At 40.2% G+C, this 26,894-nt stretch overlaps 1 protein-coding gene across 22 annotated transcripts in view; it reads left to right on the top strand.

The window, feature by feature from the left end:
- The window catches only part of PHACTR1 (phosphatase and actin regulator 1), a 576,315-nt gene that overhangs the window by 276,061 nt on the left and 273,360 nt on the right, over positions 1–26,894 (top strand). Inside the window, exon 1 of one of the 22 annotated variants that reach the window (XM_021936600.2) lies at positions 25,055–26,157. The exons of 20 other annotated variants lie outside the window; for them this stretch is intronic. In XM_021936600.2, coding sequence (XP_021792292.1) covers positions 25,905–26,157 — 253 coding nt within the window. In that variant the 5' untranslated portion in view covers positions 25,055–25,904. Of the gene's footprint in view, positions 1–25,054; positions 26,158–26,894 lie in introns of those variants that run through there. One more of the 22 variants, XM_021936596.2, reaches the window with a different exon arrangement.

Genomic DNA, 26,894 nt, shown 5'->3' on the forward strand with positions numbered 1-26,894 from the left:
GGATGCCATGCTAAATATTCATAATGAAGTATTGAAGCAGAGGCTCCCCTTTGATCCTTGGCTACAAAGTTATCAGTGATGCTAATAGAGGTGATGCATTATGAATGAAGATATGTCCATCAGGCAATCATGGAAAACCACCAAGACACAAAAGTATAATGTTTGCAAAGTACCTAAGTATCCTTTAAATTCCTTGACCTTACCTCCCCAGTGTGTAGAGCATATTATTCCTCTTTTCAGATAAGAAACCTGAAGCTGAGAGGTTAAGCAATTTGGCCAGCATCACGGTGGTGAATAGATAGTGGGAAAAACACTGGTTGGCCAAGACAGTCATGTTCGAATTTCAACACCGCTCTCATATGTGGAACCAGAGATACATCACTTAACCAGTCCGCCTTGCTGTCTCCTGCCATAAAATGATAATCAGAGTAAGAGCCTACTCATCTCACAGGGCTTTTGAGAGGATCAAAGAGATAACATATGTGAAAGCAGGATTTAGGTGTAAGGTACCATCAGTGTGACTAGAAGGTAAAGCTCCTATACATTTTTGAACTTGACAGAGTCCTCCAAGGAATACAGATCTCCTAGAACAATGTGTGTCTCACTCCACCTGTTGCTGCAACAAAGATTCAAGAAGGAAATTACTGTATTTAACCACTCAAGATGAATATTTACCCTGGCATCATAATGCCTATCTTATAACTTTGCATGCTAATTAGTAATCTAATTGCATTAGCATGGTAATTAGTAATCTGCTATGAAATACTAATACAAAAAGGTGACTTCCAGGAGGACAAGCCATCTATTCATTAATTTTCCAAACATCACTGCTATTCATGTGTCCAGGAACTAAAGGCACAAATATAAAGAAGATATAATTGCTTTCCACAGAGACTCAGAGTCTACAGGGGGAGATAGAAACATAAACACATATTCACAAAGCCAAGTGAGAGGTGAGGCATGAAGAAAATGCTTCCGGGTCACTGAGGGTAGAATGAATAACTTTGGGTAGTCAAGAAAGTTTCATCCAGGAAGTGCTGTCTGAGTTGCAGGTTATACCAACATATAGTCTGGGAGGCCAGCAAGATAGATGTTGGGTTTGTTGGGTTTGTTGCTCATTCCAATGCAACTTCAGAGTTTCTGACCCAGGCCAGAAGCACCTCACCCCTGCAACTCCCACTTTGGAGAGTTTCTTCTGATGTTTTCTGTTGGAGACCAGTCTCAACACTACCCATAGGGGATCCGAAGTCCGGTGGCGACAAAGGATTGAGAAGAGACAAGTTAAGAGTTTATAAAGGTGGGAGCCAGGGGGCCAGTTGCAAAATGGAGGCTGCAAAGGGACCAGAGTTCTGGTCTCCACACTATTTATTGAGTACAATCACTTAGATCTAAGAAGCAGATGTTCAGGACGAAACAGTGAAAGGGGGGCAATGTGTCATAGGCGTAATCTATAGCAACAGTGGTTTAAATGAATCTCCTTCGTGCTCAAACAGCGTATCTTTAACTTCTCGGAGAGTAGCTGGTGGGAGTGGGCTTAATTAGGAGCCTGTACATCTGTCCACATTTCAGTGTTTTAAAGGAGTGTCTTTCTCCTTGAACACAGTGTTTACAGGTAAAAGAGCGGGTCTCGCTCTGAGCATGGGAACATGATGGCAGTTAGGAGGCTTTCCTCCTCAGAGGCCTCTTGTGGCTTTCCACAACCTCTTATCCCATATTTTTATGGCCAGTTTATACAGGCACCCCGCAAGTCCTTTTACCAGCAGTTTTCTAAGGCTTTATGAGATGCTTGGATGGCAAAGCAGTAGTTGTCTTAGCTAGGAGCCCTGGGCCCAGACCAGACCTGTGCCACCCTTAGACCTCTGTTTCTGCTTTTTGGGATACTCTTCAACCTTCCAACTCCATTGTATCTACCCCCAGCCTTGGGAGTTGATCAGATGTCCCAAGGAGCTCAGCACTCCCACCTGTGGTTGACTTTGGGCCCTGTTGAGACTGAAGAGTACCCTTGACTTGACCTTGTTGTGGGCGGGAACTGGAGTGCACCAGCTCTTGGACAAGCTGACCACTTCAGCACCAGCAGAAATGAATTTCACTCACTTGAACTTGTTAGGTTGAGACATTCACAGGAGAGAGCACACAGGAGTGCGGGTGCCAGGGCCGGGCTGAGTGCTTTTGGGTTCCAGCCCCATGGCAGCATTCTATGGGTGTATTACAATTTTAGCTACAATTTTAGCTTTGCTGTCTATGGATGGCTAAGTGTTGACAGCTCAGTGGTAGGTCAGGGTGACAGCCTTCTGCACCTGCCCCTTTGATACCCAAGTTCTTGTTTGGCATCCAGAAGAATCAGATCACATGAACTGTTTGAAAGGCGATGAATGTAGAGGATTTTATTAAGCAGTGGAAGTGGCTCTCAGAGAATCAGGAGCTGGAAAGGGGATGGTGTAGGATGAAGGTGATCTTTTCCAGAGATGACCAGGCTCCTCTCTGAAGTCGTGCCATCTGAAGTTAAGCCACATCTCTCTATAGTCTTCAATGCTCAGTTGCTTTTTCTCTGGATGTTCAGCCACTTGTCTCTTTGCCAGCTGGGGTCTGAGGTTTATATGGGCATAGGATAGGGGGGTGAGGCAGGCCAAAAAGGCAACATTTGGGCAGGAAAGCAGGGATAACGTTCCTCATTTAGGGCCGTAGTTTCCAGGCTTGAGGATAGGGCTTTTGCCAGGGAACCACCCTCTTCTACACAGTATTTCCCTGCCTCCTGTCCATGTCACTATTACCTGTCCCTTGTTTACCCCTGCTGACCAGGATGCCATTCCTTCTATAAATCAGGTGAGATCAGTGCTAACACACTGACCCAGGGTGACACAAATTGCTGCTATAGATGAGGACCCTAGCACCCAAGGGGTGGCCCTGGTTTGCAGGGCAGTAGATGGGCAGGTTTAGCTTGTATCTCCACAGGACTCCCCCATGCTGGAAAATTTTCCCCTTACAGAGCCAACGAATATGTCAGTGCTCAGTGATTACAACAGCTCATTCCATTACACCACAAATACCTGCCAACTAAATACTTTCTAAAGAGGCCAGCAATACAGAAAATGGTCTTACGCAGTTTCTCTGATGTCATTAAAAATATTCCCTTCTACTTTTTGGTTCATTCTTCTTTTACAAAGTCCTGTCCTACATCATTTTCTTCTTAAGAAAAAAATAACTGTAACTGAACTGAAACTTCCTCATCAGCATTTTGTCGCCATATGGAGAAATAAGCTGGATGATGAGGACCACTATTGAGAGAGGCCAGCACTCTTATGGCAGGCACTGAAGAAGAAATGGAAGTAGTTTAATTAGATAAAACTATAATGGTTTTGTGTTTGTGGAGGGGGAGATCACGTGCACAGTACTTTCTAAACACACTTCATTTAAAGCTTGCTCAAGACCTCAAATAATGAAAACGTCAAGTATTCAACGTGATAAGCCTTGCAAATTTCCAAACAGAATACACAGGCTTACCCAATTACGGCAATGACATAAGTATGTTTCTGTGTCTTTTTTTTTTTTTTTCACCAGTATGAAAGGTCTTTCAAAATCCTAATTAGTATCTGCTATTTTCTCACACCCTAAATCCACTGACAACACACACATTGTTATTTTACCATGTCCCAAAGTTAAACCACTGACTTAAAGGAAGCTGCAAAGAAGGATGAACTCTAGGTTAATAGAAGACAAGGCCTTTCTTCCTTCTTTCTCCCTCCTCCAATCCCCTACCCAAATCCCCAGTGATAAATGTTGAAGGAGAAATCAGAGTTTCCTCCTCTTGCACTGTAAATACATTGAAAATGAAGCCCCTTCATAGGGCTTCATATTTTAAAAATTGAAAATCTAGAAAGATGTTAATTAAATTGTCAAAAAGCTTCTTGCCTCATTTCACTGCATGGCATAACCAGGTAGCCAGAAGCTAAATATAGCCTCTGAGTACTAGTCTTGGGTCTTAATATAGTGTTAATTATTTAATTTAAACAATATTTCAAATAATGAGGAAAAAAACCAGTTGAAGAAGAGGTCAGAGCAATCAGGTTCCACAGACATCTCCCAATTATTGCTCTCCAGTTCTCTTTATTCTCTGACGTATCTCTCATCTGTGTCTTAGACACCATATTGCAAGTGACAAGTTGTACAGAACTTCTTAGTAGATGTCAAACTCATCTAAATTAAACCCATTCATTTAGCAAATATTGAAGCGGTGCTGTTTTTCATTGCCTTACACCAAGGAAACTGAGGACACAGATGCACACAAAGAATGAGATTAAGAGCAAAGGTTTAGGCCGGGCGCGGTGGCTCACGCCTGTAATCCCAGCACTTTGGGAGGCCAAGGCGGGCGGATCACAAGGTCAGGAGATCGAGACCACAGTGAAACCCCGTCTCTACTAAAAATACAAAAAATTAGCCGGGCGCGGTGGTGGGCGCCTGTAGTCCCAGCTACTCAGGAGGCTGAGGCAGGAGAATGGCGTGAACCCGGGAGGCGGAGCTTGCAGTGAGCCGAGATCGCGCCACTGCACTCCAGCCTGGGCGACAGCGCGAGACTCCGTCACAAAAAAAAAAAAAAAAAAAAAAAAGAGCAAAGGTTTAATAGGCGAAAGAAAGAGAAAAGCTCTTTCTCCTACAGCGAGACGGGGGCTCCCGTGTGGGTCTTCCGGTTCTGTGGTGAAATGCACGGGGTTGGGGGGTGGGGAGGTCTATAGACAAGCTTGAGAAGGCAGAAGGCAGCGTCTGATTTACATAGAAGGCAGCGTCTGATTTACATAGGGCACAAAAGATTGGTCAGACCAGGTATGCCATTTACATAGTGCGTGAAGAAGCTGGCCTCCTCACCTTAATCTTTTATTATGCAAATGGATTCTCTACCTGGCCGATGCCATGTTGCCTGCTTCTATACTGCACATATGGTCGACAAAGAAAAAGGAAGATAGAGCCTCCATGTTGAACATGCCTAACCCCCAGGTGGCCTCTTCTTATTGGCACAGCTGCCAGCATTCACCTGTGTAAGCTTCTAGCTTACTTATCTATGCTTGCAGCTTGATTTTTCAGGCTGTTTTTTGTTAGAAAAGAAATGATTTCAGGACTGCTTTTTATTAAAAGGAAGTCTTACTGAGGACTCTCATCCTCGCTATCTGCCTAAATAATTTCTTTCTAGCTCTTCTATCAGTATGAACCATGCTTTTGTTTACTCTCTGCCAAGTTTTTTGCTAGGAGTTGGGATAGTAGAGCAGAGAGAAAAAATGGTTAGTAAGTTGATTCTTGCCTTTGAAATGCTCATTCACTAATTGAGAGAAACAAACGCGTAAAGAAATAATCAGAAGAACTTTCAGCAGCATAATAGACTGAACTGACTTTACTCTGGGGTGTCTGACCTGGATACATGCCTGAGACACTGAGGGCTAGAGTTTCAATTCTCATTTAAGGGCAGAGCTAAGACTCTGATTAAGGGAAGACTCCTCGAAGTCCTACCCATAGATAAAACTGGATATTGGAAAAAAAAGACAAAACAATAACTTTGCCTGTAAGGAAAATAGCAAGGAGCTGTAAGCCCAGGGGATCTCTGTAGAGGCAGGAAAGTCCCTATGAGAAATTGAAACTGAAAGCCTATGTGATCCAAATTTTTAGTACCCAGAATATTTGGGAATCCTGGAGCTAAAAGTGAACATATTTCCCACCCTCCAGGCCATTAGGGTCATTGGGATATTGATAGAAGCAAATAAAAAATTACTCTTTAAGGAATGGAAAAGAATCCTGTTAAGTATAAACTCACAATGAAAAAACTCCAAATCACATGAAGAAATAGACTAGAATAAAGTCAGCAGATTCAACAAATGAAGAACTAGAAATAAGATATAAAGGTTTCTATCAAATACATATGCTTACAATAAGAAAAGAAATAGAGAATAAATAGGAGCCATAGTGAAAAAGAAACCACTATGAAAAACAACAACAAAAAAAGACAGACTAGAAAAGAAATAAATATAATATCTAGAAATGAAAAATATAGTCTTTGAAATTAAAACACTGATTAAATAGCACAGTGGACACAGCCAAAGAAAGAATTAGTAAACTGGAAGATCAAAGAAAATCAGAACGAAGCCCTGAGAAATGAGATGAAGAATACGATATATTAGGTGACACAAAAGATAGTAAAAGGGGGTGGTGTAAAGCAACTTCACTGTCACTCCCTCAAGAGGTGGGATTTTTCCCCCCCTTGGAGAAGTTAAATCCAAAAGCATCTGGATTTAGGCACATAATCATAGCTCCAAAATGAGGCACCCTGTCTGAAATATTTGGCTGATTGGGGTGTTATACTGAGAAGCTGTTGAAGGGTGTGGAAGAAATTAGAGATCAGTTCAAAGAAGACTCAGGAAAAAAATTAAGAGATTATTAACTCCAGGAAAAATGAAAATTTTTTAAAATGGAAGTGTAATCGTAGAATTCCAAAGAACCAATTTTAACAAAATTAAAATATGTGAAAATTGAATATTTAACAAAATATGATATAAAAATGGAGGAGGAAAAGGGGAATGGAATGGCTTAAGAGAGCTCAGTCTGCTACTATAGTATACAGTTAGTAAATAGAATTATAAATTAATGAATTAAGAGACTATCATACTATTTAGAAACTTAGAGCTAAATACCATACGGAATAGATCAGAAAGAAAAAACAGTGGAAATTGTTATGTCTGGGGAAGTGAGGAACAGGAGACTACTACTTTTAGCACTATTTAAATTTTTAACTACTTACATACATTTATTAGCTAATAATAATTAAAATATATAAAGATTCATGCTAGTAAACTCAGGGTCTGAGTTCATTAATCATAGACCCTCACTAAACGAAGGAATCGCCTGTCATTCAGAAAGAAGAAAATTGAACCAAGAAGGAAGGAGTGAGATTGAAGAAGCAGATGTGAAGTTGATAAATATGTTTGTAAAAGTAAAACAACATAAAACAATGATGGAATTTTTTTCTAAAGGGATGGGATTACAGACAAGGTAGAACTAAAAGCAAACCTAAGTAACAGAGAGGGGTGATCAGATTTCAGCATTCTGGGCTTGTTCCGGATATACTGGCCAGAAGCATAAGAATATGTTAAAGTTGTAATGACAACTATTAAAAAAAAAAAAGAAACAAAATATGTAACTTCCAAATTAGAGGAAAGGAAAAGAAAGAATAAAGAAAACTCCATCAGTCAGAGATCAAGAGGTGAAAAGACAAATGGAAAACCAAAATAATATGAAACAAATGAATCACAACAACTATAAATAGATTAAACTTCTATGCTAAAAGTAGAAAAAAACCATGATGCACCAATGATACAATAGGCAAATATTAACCAAAAGTAAATCAAACTAGCATACCAATATTACTATTAAATAAAATAGATTTTAAAGCTAACAACAATATTAAAGATAAGGAAAATTGTTACTTAATGATACTTGTTAATACTTAATTATGTATCAGTACTTAATGGTAAATGATTATAGATAAATAATTATGTATTAATACTTAATGATAAATGATTAATACTTAATTATTTCATTAATAATGACAAAAGGAATATTTCATAAGAAGATATAAAAATTTAACAAAATAGCGTCCAAATATAAAATGCATAAATGATTAAAATTACAAGGGAAAACTAATCCAAAATTATAAATGAATATTTTTTAAAACACACTTTTCACAGTAACTTATACATTAGTTAGCTTAGTAATTTTAGTGGAGATTTAAACAACTCAAGTAACATGTTTTTTTAATGTACACATTAACAATTGAAGCCTACATATTTTTTGAAATAATGTATGGACCCGTAAGAAAACTAGTTACAAGCTAGATCATAAAAAAGTTAGTAAATTCCAAACTATTAATATGCAAAGTATTTTCTCTAAAAAATAGCAATAAAGTGATATATATGTCAAAGATATTGCTTAAAACATATGTTTGGAATTAAATAACTACCTAAGAAATTCATACATCAAAAGTAAATCATTTCTAAATATGAAATATTTAGAACTGAACGATAACTTAAAACTACTTACAAAATACATGAGATTTGCAAGTAGTACTTTGAGAGAAATCTGTAGCCTTGCATGCATATGTTAGGAAATAGGTAATATTTAAAGTGAATTAGCCACACAGTCAACTCAGTAAATAAGAGAAGATACAGCAGCACTATCCCAAAGACTGAAGAAAGAAATTATAGAAATAAGAGATGAAATTAATGGAAAGAAAATCCAAGATACAATCGACACTCAAAGATCAAAGAAAACAAAAAGTTTCGTGTTTTGAAAATGTTAATAAAACAGGCAGATCTCTGGCAAGAGCCATCAAAAACAAAACAAAAGAAGGCACAAACATAGAGTATTGGAGGGGCACAGTTAACAGATAATTTTAAAATATCTGAAGGAAATATTATGATCAACTTCTTGCAAGTAAATTGGAAAATTTAAATAAAATGGAAAATTTTCTAGATGAACTATAAACTACCAATTGACTGAAGAAGCAATAGAAAATAAATCACAACAATCACTGAAGAAATCAGATCTACAGTAAAAATCAATTAGGCTGATGAGTTTTAATAAACATTTAAGAAGGGTTACCCTTAACTTATATAAGCTATTCCAGAGACTAAATATGTGACCTCTATTTTACATAAATTTTTCAAGACAATAGAAACAGAAGGAATGTTTAACAAATCTTTTTATTAGAGTAATACAACCCTTGATCTAAAAACTGGAGAAGGACCATGTAAGAGAGACAACGTACAGATCAATCTAATTTATGAACATAAATTAAATTCAGAAATTCTAAATATAATATTTTAACCCAAGTCAGCAAACTATTTGGTAAATTTCTAAAATTTATAAATGTATCGCCAGTTGCGATGGCTCACTCCTGTGATCCCAGCACTTTGGAAGGCAAAGGCAGGTGGATCACCTGAGGTCAGGAGTTTGAGACCAGCCTGACCAACATGGTGAAACCCCATCTCTACTAAAAGCACAAAATTAGCCAGGCATGGTGGTACATGCCTGTAATCCCAGCTACTCGGGAGGCTGAGGCAGGAGAATCGCCTGAACCTGGGAGATGGAGGTTGCAGTGAGCTGAGATCGCCCGCCATTGCACTCCAGCCCGGGCAACAAGAGTGAAACACTGTCTCAAAAAAAACATAATAATAAATATATTATAAACTTATAATACATTTGTATATGATTTATATATATTTATATATTTATATATTATATATTTATATATTATAAATTTATAATACATTATAAGTTTCTAATACATTGATATATGATTTATTATATAATAAATATATATTACATATTATATATTTACATATAAGTAAATATATATTATATGTTAGTATATAAGTAAATCTATATATAAGTAAATCTATATTATATATTTGTATATAAGTAAATCTATATTTATATATAAGTAAATCTATATTATATATAAATATATATTTAAAGTAAGTATTGTATATATTTATATATAAATAAATATATGGGGGATGGGAAAAAGAGAGTTTTTATTCTTCTGCCTGCCATTTTTTCAAGTTTTATTCTATTTTTAATTGACACATAATAGTTCCATGTATTTATGGGGTACAAATGAGATGCTTCAATACACTTATACATTGTGTGATGACTAAATCAGGATAATTAGCATATCCATCACCTCGAACATGTATCATTTTTTGTGGCTAGCATATTCAAAATCCTCTCTTCTAGCTATTTTGAAATATGCAACACATTATTATTAACTATAGTTACCCTAGTGTGCAAAGAACGCCAGGACTTATACATAAAAATATATTTAAAATATTCAGTATAACTCGGCTCATTGGTATCTCACAAAGGTAGCTTTATAAATCAGTATAGAAAAAATAAACTATGCAATAAGCAGTACTCAGGAAAAAATTTTTTTTCCATATTGTAAAAAATAAATTGGCTTTCTGGCTCACGTCTTATATAAAAACAAATTCCAGATGGATTAACAACCTAAATATGTAAAGCAAAGCATTGAAACTTTAAAAGGAGAATATAGGTGAAGATTGCATAACCTCGTCATAGAAAAGAATTTATTTAAAAGTCCAAAAATAGGCAAGGCACAGTGGCTCATGCCTGTAATCCCAGCATTTAGGGAGGCTGAGGCAGAGGAATTGCTTGAGCTCAGGAGTTAGAAACCTGCCTGGACAACATAGCGAGATCTCATCTCTACTTAAAGAAAAATTGGCCAGGTGTGGTGGTGCACACCTCTGGTCCCAACTTACTCGAGAGACTGAGGCAAGAGGATTGTCTGAACCTTGGAGTTCAGGGCTGCCGTGAGCTATGATATTGCCACTGCACTCTGGCCTGGGCGACAGAGCAAGACCTGTTCAAAAAAAAAAGAAAAGGAAAAGAAAAAGTCCCAAGACAGCACCAAAACATCAAATCAACAACTGGTAAGTTTAACTTTAAAAAAACCTTTATATGACAAAGGACTCACAAACAAAATTATGACTGAAAGACTGGTACTACACATAAAGCCAACAACAATGGTTATACCAGAAGAAAAGAGTTTATATAAATCAATGAGGAAAAAAACCTCAATATACAAGTGGACAAAATATGAGCAAGTAATTTGTAGACAGAGAAACCTGAATACTCTGCAGATAATCAAGATACAGGAATTAAATCACCCAGTGTTCTGAAAACCCTAATGAAATAATGGTAATACCAAGTAATGACGAAGTGGAAAGAGAAACTTTCATACACTGTTGATGAGATGGTAATTGTTACGATCACTTTAAGAGCTGTCTGTCAATATCTAGTTAAGCTAAAGTTGCGCATACCCCATGACACAGCTATTTCAGTTCTACTTATATTCTTTAGAGAAACCTTTGCACATGGGTACAAAAGAGAATTGATCAGGATGCTCACTGGAGGATTGTCATTGCAAAAAAATTTACATACCAACTAAAAAACCCTCTGTAAGAGTTGAAGAATCTTGTGATATAATCATCTATTGGAATACTAATGCAGCAGGAAATATGAATGAACTAGATTTACATGAACCAACATGCAATAATCTTAAAACATGTTGAGACTGGGCGTGGTGGCTCACGCCTGTAATCCCGGCACTTTTGGGAGGCCAAGGTGGGTGGATCACGAGATTAGGAGTTCAAGACCAACCTGACCAAGATGGTGAAACCCTGTCTCTACTAACAAAATACAAAAATTAGCCGGGCATGGTGTCAGGTGCCTGTAATCCCAGCTACTCGGGAGGCTGAGGCAGAGAATTGCTTGAACCCTGGAGGCAGAGGTTGCAGAGAGCTGAGATCACGCCACTGCACTCCAGCCTGGGTGATAGAGCGAGACTCTGTCTCAAAAAACAAAAAAGCAAACATAATGTTGAATTAAATGTAGAATGTTACAAATGATTCTTAAAGTGTGATACCATGTATGGACGTTGGAAGCCTATGAAGAAATATTTTACATTAATGCTTGCAAATGCATACCTATATGGTAAAAGTACAACAGGATACACAAACATTAACTTCAGGGTAGTACTTGCCTCCGGGAAAAGGTGTGGGAAAAGGGAGCATCCGTGATGTTCGGCTATATCTGTAATTTGTATTCCTTTACGTTATTTTTGAAACACTGAAGCAGGTAGGACACAATGTTAACATTTCTAAACCTAAATAATGCCCAGGTGGAGAGTATTATATTCATCATTTTTTGTCTTGTATTTGAAATATTTCATAAAGAAAAACTTAAATACTTACAGAATGTTACAATAAATGTTCAGTTAGCAGTAAGTTCCAAGGTGGCACAAAGGACTGGGCAGGGAACTCTGCTGGTCAGGGTGTGCTGCAGATGTCTTCCAAAATGGCACTCTCACTGCTACGATCAGAAAAACAAGAAAGAGACGAGGAAAGGGCATGTGGGAAGCCATGACAAGGCATGGTGTTTTGGGGAACTGTAAGTTATCTGGAGCAGCTAAGCTTGAAACGGTGGCAGATAGCAAAGGTGCTGGATGGCCCTGTGCTGTGGCTCACACCTGGAATCCCAGCACTTTGGGAGGCTGAGGCCAGAGGAGGATCCCTTGAGCCCAGGAGTTCAAGACTAGCCTGGGCAACATTGTGAGACCCCATCTCTATAAAAAATGTAGAACTTATCTAGGTGTGATGGTGCACATCTGTGGTCCCAGCTACACAGGAGGCTGAGGTGAGAGGACCTCTCGAGCTCAGGAGGTTCAGGCTGCAGTGAGCCATGATTGCACCACTGCACTCCAGCCTCAGTGACAGAGTCTCCAAAAAAAAACATGGGGGAGGGAGAGACAAAGAGAGACGGGGAGGGGGAGAAAGAGAAGAGAGGGAAGGAAGGAAGGAAGGAAAGAGCGAAGGAAGGAAGGAAGGGAGGCAGGGAGGCAGGGAGGGAGGCAGGAAGGGAGGGAGGGAAGGAAGGAAGGAAGGAAAGGAGGAAGGGGAGGAAGGGAGGGAGGGAGGGAGGGAGGGAGGGAAGGAGGAAGGAAGGAAGAAAGGAAGGAAGGAAGGGAGGGAGGGAGGGAAGAGGGTGGGAGGGAAGAGGGTGGGAAGGAAGGAAGGGAGGGAGGGAGGGAGGGAGGAAGGAAGGAAGGAAGGAAGGAAGGAAGGAAGGAAGGAAGGAAGGAAGGAAGGAAGAGAGAAAAACAAAGGTGGTAGAAGGTGCAGCTATAGAGGAAGATTAAGCCTGCCTTGGCTGTAGGTCACGATTTGATGTCTTAGAAAGGTAAATGCTCACTGCAAGCTCTCACTTCAATCTAGAGTGTCATTCTTCCTCTTCCAACAAGGTTATTTATGTTTCTTTCTTCCCCAAGACAATCTTCCAGTTGCAATTTAGCATCTGTTAGAGTCAAAGAATTACGTTTTTGGAAAGGCCTTAGCAATCTTCTCCTAGTCCAATGCCTTCATTTTACCAATCGAAGAATGTATTGATCACTTTGAGGATTAACCCCTCTGAAAGGTTTGGTCTTTGTAATCAAATCTAACTTAGTTGACTTTCTGGAATAATTGATTCCTAGGAAAAGTTTATGATGGAATCAGGGGATAGACTGTGTCAGAAGTGGTTCCACTGATAGAAAATTTCATGCAAGTAATATTGTGATAAATAAAGACAGGTGTTTAATAAATTACAAATGATGTTGATGGATTTTTAGTTGTGAAAATCAATAATTAAAGAGGTTGTTACTTTAATTCATTTTCTAAAGAATGAAATGAGGATGCCATCTCATCCCACTCTCAGCTTTGGGGCATTTTTTCATCATAAATGAGATAAAAATTGGGAAGAAAAATTAACAAGGTTTGGCACTATATTCAGAAGAAGAATAGTGCAGAGGGTTCAAGTGCAGAGAAGAAAGGGTGACCTTGAAAGGAGGATGGTTTGCACAAGAGGACAATGAGAATGGTTTGGAGCTGGACTTGAAATTCAGCATATGACTACAGATTCCAACTCCAGTTTATTCATTGCCCTCTCCCCACCGTGACCTGCAATAGCCCAGAAGTCTTTCTCAAGGCTTCTCTGTAGTATTCTGAAATTCAGTTTCTCCCAGAAAAGGTCAGTCTCTTTTCTTGATTCAGTGCCACCTGTCAACAGAAACCTGGCAGCCTAGAAAGTGACATCCAATAAATAGTGTGTCCCCCACTTTGGGGAAGTACTGTCTTGTTTCTGGTCTTCTCTCCTCCTTCTCACTTTGGTGTGAAACCTTTGTGATTCCTAATCCTCCTGATCATGCTTGAGCGATAGGTAGATTTTAATAGAATATCCATGAGGAATTTCCCTAATTTCTAAGACTGTCATCACTGGAAGTTTCAGTCTGGGTAACTGACAGGTAATTAATGCGGGTAGCAACATGGAGAGTAGTATCAACCTGGATTCAGACTGATTTGGATTTGAACTGTGAAGATTTTATTGACTCGTTCATTCCTCCACCCAATACTTAGTGGTCTAAACAGTTCTCAGCAGTCTCTTTATGTTACCAAGCATATGCTGGTATTTACAATGAACACTGAACTATGCATTTGCAGGGAACGAGCACTTTCCTTCCTGAGTCACCTCGCTTTTCCCTCTTTTATACAGTTTGAGCTAAGATCATTTTGGAGAGCACAGTGGCACATTGTTCATTTCTTTCAGCAAGCAACATTGTGTCTCAGGTAAAGGGAAAAATGCCTGCTCTATTAGCTCGGCTATCCTATTTCTTTCACGGCCTGATAAAATGTCAACATATACTATAAAGCATTATATACATGTCTACTTTTTTTAGGGGGGGGGTTAGCAGTTACAAATATGTATTCACAGGAAAATGTCTCAGCTCTCTTTTTTCATTTCAGTACTCTACGTGGAAATACCTCTCTCTCTTATTGTTTATTTGTTAACAAAACCTAGGAAAAATTTTAGGAGAAAGCATTTCCTGTGATTATCATGTGTCTTCTGTATTACCCTCAGGCTTAAAAGCAGCATAAGGAAAAGGCTAAACTCTTTCTCTGTTGGAAAATATAGATAAGATCGAAGCAGTGTGACCTATTGGTTGATCATGTGCACCTGTCAAAAACCAAACTTGTCTGTACCAATGCCTGCCTGGAGAGTCAACTCTAAATGCATATAATGATGGGTAATAGTTCCCAAACTGTGTATAAAATGTTCTAAACAGTTCCCAGTTGTCTTAATATGCACCATTTAAGAAAAATTAGCTGATCTGAATATGCAAACATGATAATATGCCCTCTGTGGGCTCATGAATGTATTAACAGAAAAGCTTGAGGAGTTATGCTGGTAAGTCATATGCATTAATGCCCTGAAGTATATCTGAGAATTTAAACTTTTGAGCATCAGGTTTAGGTAATGGAGCAGTGCCTATACATTTACCTTGCATGCAAAACAAGTGTGTTTCATTTTTAAGGTAAATTTTAGATTAGGATTTAGTTAAGTGGAAATGGTAGGGCTTCTTTGCCTTTAAGAAATGGACAGATTTGAAGGTTTATCTCATGAGATCAGAGGATTTTAACCTGAGACCTCAGGTATCCCTGACATATTGCCAATTTGGGAAAAGAAAGAGAAAGGGAACTAAAAAAAGAGAAACTGAAAGAAGGATTTCACATAGTTAAAATTTTTGCAAGATTCCTATAAACTGTTTCTATGCATTAGATTTGGTAAAATATAAATATATGTTGATTTATTATCTATTTTTTATCATAACTCAGACTTTCTCTAAGGATTGATTCTTTTGTCAAAATTTAATAATTCTGTTTTTCAACCTGCTGACTGCCAAGAAAAATAGTATGTTTTAAAATGCTTTTAAAAATAAATTACAAGATTTGAGATAGAAAGAGTATTTGTTTCAGTACTTTAAAAATAATCTATAAACTGACAAGATAGATTTACTCCCAGTATAAATAAGTAGATGGATAGATGGACCCTTCATCTTTAGGAAGCCTTCCAGGAATTTTTTTTCTAGGGTGCCTTGGAAAGATATTTTTCATTCATTATTGCTTCTTTTAACAAATTTTTAATAGATTTAGGAAGCGCAAGTGTCATTTTTTATTACATGGATATATTATGGAGAAGTGAAGCCTGGACTTTGAGTGTAGCCATCACCCTAAAAGCACATTGTACCCACCAAATAACTTCTCATTTCTCACTCCCACATCCTCCCACCCTTCTGAGTCTTCAGTGTCTATTATTCCACTCTCTATGTCCATGTCCATTGGTAACCACTGTTGAGCTCCGACTTATAAGTGAGAACATGTGGTATTTGACTTTCTGTCTGTGAGTTATTTGACTTAAGATAATGGCCTGCAGTTCCATCCAGGTTGCTGCAAAAGACATAATTTTATTCTTTTGTTATGGCTCAGTAGTATTCCTTTGTGTGTGTGTGTGTGTGTGTGTGTGTGTGTATCACATTATCACATTTTCTTTATCCAGTCATCTGTTGATGAACATTTAGGTTGATTCCATATCTTTGCTATTGTGAATAGTGCTGTGATAAACATATGGGTGCAGGTATCTGTTTAATATAATGATTTATTTTCCTTTGTGTATATACCTAGTAGTAGGATTGCTGGATTGAATGGTAGATCTATTTTTAGTTCTTTACGACATCTCCATCTGTTTTCCACAGAGGTTGTATTAATTGACATTCCCATCAACAGTGTATAAGTACTCCCTTTTCTCTACATCCTCACCAACATCTGTTAATTTTTTTTTATTTTTTAGTATTAATAATAGCCATTCTGACAGGTGTGAGATGGTATCTCATTGTGATTTTAGTAAGCATTTCTCTGATTAGTGATGTTGAACATTTTTCATATGTTTGTTGTCCCTTTGTATGTTTTCTTTTGCAAAATGTCTGTTTGTGTCATTTGCCCAATTTTTAATGGGTTTATTTGCTTTTTGTTGTTGTTATTGTTGAGTTATTTGAGTTCCTTGTAGATTCCGAATATTAGTCCTTTGTCAATATAGCCTCTTTTTTTATTTTATTTTACGTGAAGGTTTGTTACATAGGTATACATGTGCAATGGTGGTTTGCTGCACCTATCAACCTCTCATCTAGGTTTTAAGCCCCATATGCATTAGGTATTTGTCCTAATACTCTCCCTCCCCTTGCCTCTTTCTTATTTGCAAAGTTCTGGACAGCAGCATGATATGGTGGAGAGTGGATATGTCTGGTCTGCATTCACTTCAGATTTGGGCTTTGCACATCTGTGCAATATAGCTTTGCACAACTTCCTCTCACCAGCTTTTTCCTTATAAGGGAAATACCTCAAACCTTGTAACCATTGTGAACATTAAGTGATAAAATTTGCAGTTAAAAATATAAAATCTATGTAAAATATAAAATACTACATACCATTTGTTTGTAATATATATTTAGTATATTTCTTATTCTTTAAATATATTTTACAAATGAATATCTTTAAATTTTTTATTAATAAAAAGCCCAGTAGTTTCTCAGATACACCAGAAGCTCACTAAATGATACATCGTTTACATCCTTCCCCTTCTTCCCGCTGGTGGTCTTTCTTTCCCTGCAAACTCATTGTTGTGAACCCGAATGGGTTTTTAAAATATCTCTTTGTGTGTCTCTTTTTATTTTTATTTTTTTTAGACCGGGTCTCACTGTTGCCTAGGCTGATCTTGAACTTAGACTATATCTCTATGGAGTATGGAGTATATAGAGTATATACATATAATGTCTCTATACATAAGAGCATATATCTCTCCATATATATCCACGTGCATCTCTACAACATACATACAACATGCATGTATTGCTCTCCTACCCTTAAGCTCCCTTTATATGAGCTCTCTTTAGACTCCTCTTAGCTTTTGACTTACCCTTGATTCTTGCAGGCAACATTGCTCTTACATGTAAAATGGCTACAAACTGTTATATTAATTTGTGTGGATATAATATGTATCATGGAGGAAAAGCTCTATTGACATATAATGTATAAATATAAATATCTTTTCTCTTCAGCATGGCTTCTGTACTGTAAAAAATTGTTTTGGAAGCTCAGGGATCACAGGACCCTGGAGTGTGGAATCAAGATACAACCTGCCTTGTTAGAACTAGAGATGTTCCTTTGATCATTCACTTCACAAGTCTTAGCGCATATTCCATTGTTTTCCTCGGTGAATTAGACATCATATGTTCCATGGAAGAAATAAATTGCACATCTCACTTGAATACACCAGTGACATCCACTTTAAATCTTCCCAGAGCTGGCTACCTACAACTCCCTGCCCCACCCCACCCCCCACCATTATGTTGCATGTGTAACTAAAGTTCTCACAATTGGAAAAAGGGCCACTCCACCCTCCATTTCTCGCCAATGTTACATTATCCTATTACCTTGTTCCAGCACCTGCTCAGTATAAACAATCGGGATTCTGTCCTAAAGGCCAATTATCATTAGCTGATGGTGAGCTTTTGTTAAACAGCCCTGAGGGATTCACCACAATGTAGATACAATCCCAGCCCTAAAAGGATCACATCAGCCAGTACACAACTGCAGTCTGTTTTAAAGATTAAAAGAGCAGGGATCTGCCAATACAGATGATAGATAAGAACCTATGCATCCTATTTTTATCCCTGTTCTATTTACCACCAGCAGCGATGCTCGGCATGGCAGTCAAGGTTTCTATGTCCTGTGCCTGTAGTCTGATAACCTTTCTTGGTTGTGTTTTATGATGCCATATGCTCTCTCCTAAAATAGTGCTGAGGGTCCTCTGAAGAAAAACTACCTAGCCGCTTTCTCAATGTCAGAGGAATGTTTAGAGACAGAAAGGTGAGCTTTGCTGTAAACTCATTTTGACTCAGAGTTCTACTTGGCCAAATGCTAATTGTGTGACCTGGGAAATTCATTTAATCTCACTGAACTTCTGTTTTGTGAAGTGTAAAAAGTGGAAATACTACTTCCATCTTGTGATATTGGTATAATGTTTAAATAAGGTGATACATACACACGTTATATTAAATAAGATGATATATACACAACTTATATTAAAGAAGGTGATATATGATACACACACATACACACTTCTCATTGTTTTATTAGTCTTGATAGGCTAGATTGTACTGCAGTGAAAACAACTCCTAAATTTCAGCAGCGTGACACAACACAAGTTTGTGTCTCATACTACAGGACTGTTGTGGGTCGTTAGGTAGTCTGAGCTCATCACTGCCTCACTTCAGAACCCAAAGGGAAGCAGTAGCTGCTATCTTGAACTTCAGCTATCATTTAAAGGTTGGAATGGCCCCACTCACAAAGGGTTCTGGCTGTGCCAACTGCAATCCTACCATGTGCCTGAAGACAGCAAGTCAGAAATATTTGGAGGACACTAGTAATGTCTACAATATCTGTTTCACAAAAATGAGATCACATTATAGTCAGTTTTGTGAACTTTAATTTTCTCATTTAACAACATATTGTGGAAATTCTTCCAGGTCCACTTATTTAGGTCTAACTCATTCTTTTTAGTGGCATCATGCTATAAATATACCACAATTTATGAAGTCATTCCGTTATTGCTGGACTTCCCAGCTGCTTTATTTTATTTTATTGTAATATAAACACACTTAATACCACCTTTATATTCTGGTACTTTTATGACTATAAGACAAATATCTAGAAGTGTCTAAATCTGCCAAAAAGAAGAACGATTTCAAGAAGAAAACATAAGGCTGTGTTTATCCGTCTATAAATCTCATTTAGAATGGGATTTATAGTTGGGAGCAAAATGTAAAGAAACTGAATACTTTGGAACAACTAGAAGTCTCACTAATCTCTGATAATTTTCAGCCTCTACCTAATCTCTCTCCTATTTATCCCCAGACATGAGCAGCAATACCTGATCCTAAATTTATTAACTTAGAATAAGAGTCTTCCTTGGATATTAGTAATATAGGCTTTAAAGATGCTTGATGTTACAAGACTTTGCAGAAAAATTTCCACCATACCTGATCTTCTTTCTGTCATGGCCACAACAATGATATTCACTCTGAGAACATGGCCTATTTTGGAGAAGATCCTTTTTTTTTTTTTTTTTTTTGAACCTAAGAGCTAGTCTACCCCAGCCCTCTTCTCTTCAGTGGTAATGCGGAAAGAGAAAGGAGTCTTCCAAAGTAATGTTTCAATCAAAGAACTACAGGAATCATATTCTAGATAGTTCTCCCTCAATCACCTCTTTCTCCACCTGTTTTATCTAAAATGATTCCAATCTTCCTTCTCATCATGTTGCTATCTGCTAAGTGTTCAAAGGATAATTTTCACAGAGCAATCCCCTTAGTAAGCATAATTATCATAAACCTAGAAGTAAAACTACTTTCCATTCAAAGTTTTAGGGAAACAACCCTCATCTAAAATAAACAAATAAAAAATAAAAAACAAAACCCCACTTAACACAAAAAAACTGCTCACACATTTAGATATTTCAGCTAGATTGTTTTACAGAATTGTTTCTGTAAACCCCTTGTCCACTAACCTCTCCCTGGGGCTTATACCAAAAGTCTGCCAGATTTGATCAAGAGATAATAAGGGAAAAGCTAAAGCCAAAGGATCTTTCGCTTGAGGCTTCAAATCACAGTTGGCAGAAAAACACTGTGGTGGAAAAGCCTTACTTGTGGGGCAATCAAAGCTTGTCAATCATATGCAGGAGTGACATTCAAAATGTTTAATAACTAGACATGTAAGAGTCAGAAAGAATATTCAGTCTATTAGAACAGATGCCAGACATAAACCATTCATACAGCTGGACCAGTGCTCAGACCCTGAATATGACCTCCACTTACATACCCCTAAATTTCCTAAAGAATTTTCACTAGCCATTCACAGCAAGCTCTGATCACATCTCCTTGGTCAAAATATAAATGTATTACACCAAATATGAGACAGCCTGGAAGCTATATCTCCTCTTAATCATAGTCTTCTCTTCCATTCCTTTCCATACTTCCAGTCTAGCATCTGCAAAAAACTAACAAAAAACTCAAACCAAAAAATACCCCCAAAACAACAACAGCACACACACATACACACACACACACAGACACACACACACACACACACACACACACACATAGCAGCAGTGCTGCACCATTCTGTGTCCATGAACCATTTGGAAGTACTTTTTAACCTTGTTCTTAATCTACACTTTGTAGATGAGCTTGCAGTTCTGGTTTTAACATACTGCACATTTAGAGCAAACCTGGAAAAATATAGGTGCTATTCTTGTAATACGAATATCACATATTGTTAATGTTTAGGGAGTGTGTTTTTCCTAGGGATGATGTAACAAATTATCCCAAAGTTAGCAGCTTAAAACAACAGATATTTATTCTCTCACTCAGTTCTGGAGACCAGAAGTTCAAGTTCAAGGTGGACCAAGATCCCTCCAGAGGCTCTTGGGGAGAGCCTGTTCCTCCCCTTCCTCCAGCTTCTGGTGACTGTTGGCATTCCTGTGGCAGCGGTGTCACTCCCATCTCCAAGTCCATCTTCACATTGTGTTTTCTTCCTCTGTCTGTGTGTCTCTCCTTTGTGTGTCTTTTATAAAAAGCACTTATCACTGGATTTAGGACCCATGCAGAGAATCTAGGATGATCTCCTCATCTCAAGATCCTTAACTTAATTAAACCTGCAAAGACACTTTTCCCAAATAAGGTCACACCCATATATTCCAGGGATTTGACAGGGACATATCTCTGAGAGAGGCGGACACCATTCAACCCACTGCAGGGCGGAGAGGAACAAGAAAGGAGACACAGAAGCAGGGCGGACATTGAATGAATAGTTTGAGTTCAAATCAAAGAAAAAATACTGAGAGAGGAAAAGAAGATTTTTATAAAAATATTTTCTTACATTAAATATGTGTAGTAATTTCTATTTGAGTATACTTCCATTGCTTTGCCCTGTGTTGACCTTAATATTTTGTATTTCTGCTGTGTCTTTTCCCGTAAGAGTGAAAGCATTTTTGTGAGCATTTTAAATTTTCTACCCTTAATTTTGATTGTAGGTTTCTTTAAAGTCTCCTAATAGCTGGGCATTAAAAATGGGGAGGAGCATAGGCAGGTAGAAAGCAGAACAAAGCCTCAGTTCACAGGAGATCACACACTGCTTCTCACATTCAGATTTGGGGGATTTCAAGGTCTGCAGTTGCCCTCACATCAGCCTAATGGTGGGATCTTCTGGAAAAGTCAATTTGCTGGCTGTAACAGGTCCTGCCAGGCCAATGGCTGCCCATCCTTGACCTCCCCACCCCATGAACTCCTAGTCTGCGAGCTTGCAGTCTCCCTACACTACCACCACCGCCACTACCACCCTCTGCCCCCTACTGCTTCAGATCAACTTTCCCAGGGGACTCCTCCTGCATATACGCCATCTCTTCCACAATAATCACTGCAGAAATCCCTTTACATATGGCCCACCCCACACCCCCGATGTTAAATTCATAGATCTCCGTGGCTACTCCTGGTTACAAATTTGCACGTGTTTGCAGCTTGGTGTCTCCTGTTATTCTTATATGCCCTTGGATTGAGTGCACCCTCTTTCCCATTAATTTCTTTTTTTTTTTTTTTTTTGAGACGGAGTTTTGCTCTTGTTGCCCAGGCTGGAGCGCAGTGGCACGATTTTGGCTCACTGCAACCTCTGCCTCCTGTGTTCAAGCGATTCTCCTGCCTCAGCCTCCTGAGTAGCTGGGATTACAGGTGTGGGTCACCATGCCCCACACTAATTTTTTGTATTTTTAGTACAGACAGGGTTTCACCATGTTGGCCAGGCTGGTCTCAAACTCCTGACCTCAGGTGGTCCACCCACCACAGTGTCCCGAAGTGCTGGGATTACAGAGGTGAGCCACCCACCCAGCCCTTCCCATTAAGTTTCAAGTTCCATGAGATCAAGAATCCTATCCACGACTTACTTTGGAATGAAAATATGCGTTGCTCTGGTAGGCTGATTTCTAGAGGGTGCATCTGAAACCTCAATATGCATCCAAATCACCCGGAGGTATGGTTTAAATGCAGATTCTGGGCTAGAGCTTGAAGTGCTGCATTTCTAACAGGCTCGCAGGTACCTGGAATCTGCTGGTCCTGGGGGTCATATTTTGGGTAGTGGGGTCTTAGAGCACTAAACAAGTCTCACAAGGGGATCTGCAAGTTAAGTGTATCCTAAATCAGGGATGGGAAGGAGACTGTCATACAGCTAAGTGACACTGAGCGCGATCACAGGAGCTCATCCTCATTTAGATCATCTTGGTAAAAAAAAAAAAAAAAAAAAAGTAAATAAATAAATAAATGATACAAGGAAATAATAATAATGGACACCAGTAGTGATTCTTCACTGAGGTGGCATTCAGGGTACAGAGCAGAGTCAAGAGGAAATGCGGGACAGTGTGCACATCAGCCCTGCTGCCTGCTGAGGCAAGGAGGTGGTGCTGGAAGCGGTCAGATTCAGCCACCTTCCAAACTGCTGCCCACACTAAGCTATATTCCATCCTGGGCCCTTCTTCACACACCTTCTGTTGTAACAATAAGAGATGGCACTTCTTAGCTTCTGAAACTTAAGCTAATCATTCTCGAATTCAATCTGAGACACTAAAAGGCACACATCTGCTAAGAACAGCATGGTCTCATACAACTTTCAATGGTGATGGAAGTGTTCTACAATCTGCCCTACCCAATGCAGTAGCCACTAGCCACGTGTGGCCATTGAGCATGTGGATTGTGGTTAGTGCAGCTGAGGAACTGAATTTGAATTTTATTGAATTTTAATTCATTTAAATGTAAACAGTCACATGTTGCTAGTGGATACTATATTGGACAGCACTATCAGAGGCTGCAAACTCAGGGAGGACAGTTTAGAAAGATGGATCCTCAAACAATAGAAATGGCTCTCCCAGGTAAACTTTGTGGCTTTTATACACTTAACTTGAACAAAGGGCCCCTACAGCCCAGGGCACATCCCTTAATATTTGAGGCTTAGCTGGTGGCTCTGTCAGTTTTTTTGTATGACACAATCACAATGCCTGATGGCCAATTAAGATAGAAACATACAGAGCCCCTTAGTATTCTGCAAGGGAATAAAAGATTGCTTCACTCTCAGTTGCTTTAATAAGGTCAGATGGGGTTTCTGCAGGTCCACTGTTCTAACCTGTGGGGCAGAGAGTAAGTCGGAAAAGGCATGCAATTTAAAATACACTTTTAAGGAAACATGTACTTTGCTGGTAAATACACAACCTCCTCTTTTCAGAAGGGAGTTAAGGGATGATAGTTTGGGAGAGGGGCCCAAGGAATTACACAAGAGAATAACAAATGTTTGCTCAGAACACAATGCAGTAAATTCCCTGGTGTACTCAACCAGTATAACAAACAGGTCCTTTGTAACCTCTAAGATGAGGCTTATAATTAGCCAGGGACCAAGTGACATGAATCTGACATGAGCAGACGTAGTGGATTCACCTGTGGTTGGCCTGGCTGGTAATCCAGTAAAAGGGGGCGGTTGCTGAAGCCCTCAATGGGCACCAAGAGGGATCGAGATCTAATTACAGAAACCTGCATTCTACGTCCATCCCCCTCTGGAGGAGGCGATGGCAGCTGGACACTGACTTTCCGAACTCCAGAATGAAAATGAAGCTCTTATCGTGCTGATTTGTGCACACTATTTTGCAGATGAGAAGTAGTAGAAATGATAGAGTGGTAGCATTGGAGTGATCAGAAGCTTATTTTAATACAGTAATTTAATATCCTCAGTGGATCGTTGACCCTGTTACCTGTGAGGCAACTGTATGTGTAGAATTTGCCCGGTTGGAGGAGAGACTAGCAAAGACCTGCCTTTTGTGGAAGAGGCAGTGACAGGGAATTGTGAAATTAGCTTTGAGGAAGTTCCTAGAAACAACTGGTAGTGACAGTGCATTCTTTAACTGACATTATTCTGGTAGGTTGGAAAAGAGGACAAGGGTGTGACTCAGAGTGAATGCAGTAGGGTAGAAAGAACACAGGCTTGGGGGCAGACACACCTGGCTGTAAACACCTGTTTCTCCATTTATGCTTTGCATCAAAGTCACCTGGGGAGCTCGTTAAAGGTACAGATTCCTGGACCCTGCACTGACCTACTAAATCAGAATATCAGGATTTAGGGCTCTGTAATCTCTATTTTTAAAATAAGCACACAAGGTGATTGTGATCTAGGCCTTCTCTAAGCCTTAGTTCTCTAAAAGGTGATATAGGATTGGCGATATCTGAGTCGGGATTGTTGTGTGAATTGGTGGTTTATTAGAAATAGCATGATTTTAATAAGGCACATCCGTGGCTGAAGAATAATATTTACAAGTTATTGAGCTTTGATTTGTTCTGCATGGTTCGTTAAAGGCACTGTTCTCCCTGCAATGCCAGCTACTCAGGAAACTGAGGCAGGAGGATCGCTTGAGCCCGGGAGTTCGAGGCTGCAGCGAATTGTCATTGTGCCACAGCACTCTAGCCTAGGCGACAGAGTGACAGCCGATCTCTAAAAACAATTTTTTGTTTGTTTGTTTTTTAAAGAAAAGACCCTGTTCTCCCTTTGGAAAGCCTGGTAGATGTCCCTTGCTTTGCTAAGCCTTAGTTACTGTGCTAAAACAGCTGGAGAGTGATTTGACCAAATTAGCTGACAGTCCCAAAGTCGCAAATTGTTGTTTCTGAGTCTTGATAAAATCAGCATTTTATTTTCCTTTTTAATGACCCTGGCATTAAACAATCTCCTTCGGGTCGGAGAATTTCTATGGGAGGTGAAAACATCAATTATGTTGTAACAGGTTGTCTGCTCCAGTGAAAGTCAAGGGCTATGGGTTGGACCCGCTGGAGAGGGTAATTTGCTGTGGCCCTGGAGGGGCGCTTGCACCCGAGGGCTCCCAGCGCAGCGCTTTCCGTGTGAAACATTTTGCTTTCATTCGGCAGCTTTAGGCGTGAAGAAAAGGGGGAGGGGGTTGGCGTTCCGCCCTGGAGCTCTTGAGAGTGAAGGTAGCTGCAAACCCGGCAGGCTCTCAGTAGCTGGTGCTGAGATTTCCGGAGGGGTGGGGCCTCCAGAGGAGGATGTGCACGTGAGACCCCAAGAGAGGTGGGAGTGGAGCGTCTCAGGTAGAATCGAGGAGCGCCCTGCGTGCCACCGCCTCCGGCCTCGGGATCCGGATTGGCTCGGGCAGCGAGGTCGGCGAGGTCAAGACCCTTTCGGCGCCCTCCCCGACCCGCCCCGCCGCGGCGGTGCTTATGTAGAGCGACCGGCGCGGGCGGGGCGGGGGCATGCTGGCGAGGCCGAGGGGCGCGAGTGGCAGCGCGCGGGGGCCGGAGCAGCGCCCGGCCCCGGGCGCCCGGGGACCGGATGGCGGAGCCCACGCGCGCAGCGAAGCCGGGGAGGTTTGCGCTCCGCTCGCCGCGCTGCAGGGAGGGCGCGGTGCCAGGCGCGAGCGCCGAGAAACCAAAAAAGAAAGCTTTTTATTTGCTGAGGATGAAGCCCCTGAAGGAGCCCGCCCCCAACAACAACAACAACGTGTCCTTTGTGATCCACTGTCAACTAGGCAAGGAGATCAAACACATTTGCAGCAACTGCAGTCGAGGGGAGGACGCCCGGGACGGTGAGTGCCGGGGCCCGTCGGGGCGGCAGCGGCGAGCGCGGGAGGCGGGGAGGTGGTTCGGGCTGTCTCAGTTTGGGGGCACCGTCGGCGTCTGTCGCCTGGAGAACTGCGGGGACATCCGCACTCCACCCAGACATGACACCCGCCCGCCGAGCACTTTGCAGAGTGACACCCACAGCCCAACCCGGGCTCGCAACCCTGTACATCCCATTGATGTATATGGTCCCCAAAATGAGGGTTTTGAAACAGTTAAAAGAGCAAGTCTGGGATTTTCATTTGGAAGCCGAGGCTTAGGCGATTTGTCGGTGGTAAAAGAGCTGACTCCTGCTTTTTCCTTCCATGGGCTTCTGAACTGTTGCCCCGTCCTCGTATTATGATGGGATACGGGGTTTGCTGGGTTGCGTTACGGACATGGGCTTTCTTCGGGTGGCATCAGTTTGGAGAGGCGGTTTGGCGGCAGCGCCCAGAGCCCTAGAGACTTGTGGAGTTGTTGAATGATGCCTGTTTAGAGTAAAACATGGCTGTGATTTTTGGAGTGCCGCTGCTGGTCCCTGCTGGAATGATGCCCAAAGGCCAACATGTGGAGAGGTGGGGGAGGGGGCGCGCAGCGGCATCTTCCAGGTGAGCCTGGGCGTGTGCGAGCCAGAGCTCCCGCAGTCTAATCTGAAACAGGGCAGTGAAGGGGTGCCGGGCTGCTAGCGACTCTGGGCAGGAGGAGCCCAGAGCGAGGGACAGCT

Source organism: Papio anubis, chromosome 6 (genome assembly GCF_008728515.1).
Source record: "Papio anubis isolate 15944 chromosome 6, Panubis1.0, whole genome shotgun sequence".
Classification (NCBI taxonomy): Eukaryota; Metazoa; Chordata; class Mammalia; order Primates; family Cercopithecidae; genus Papio; species Papio anubis.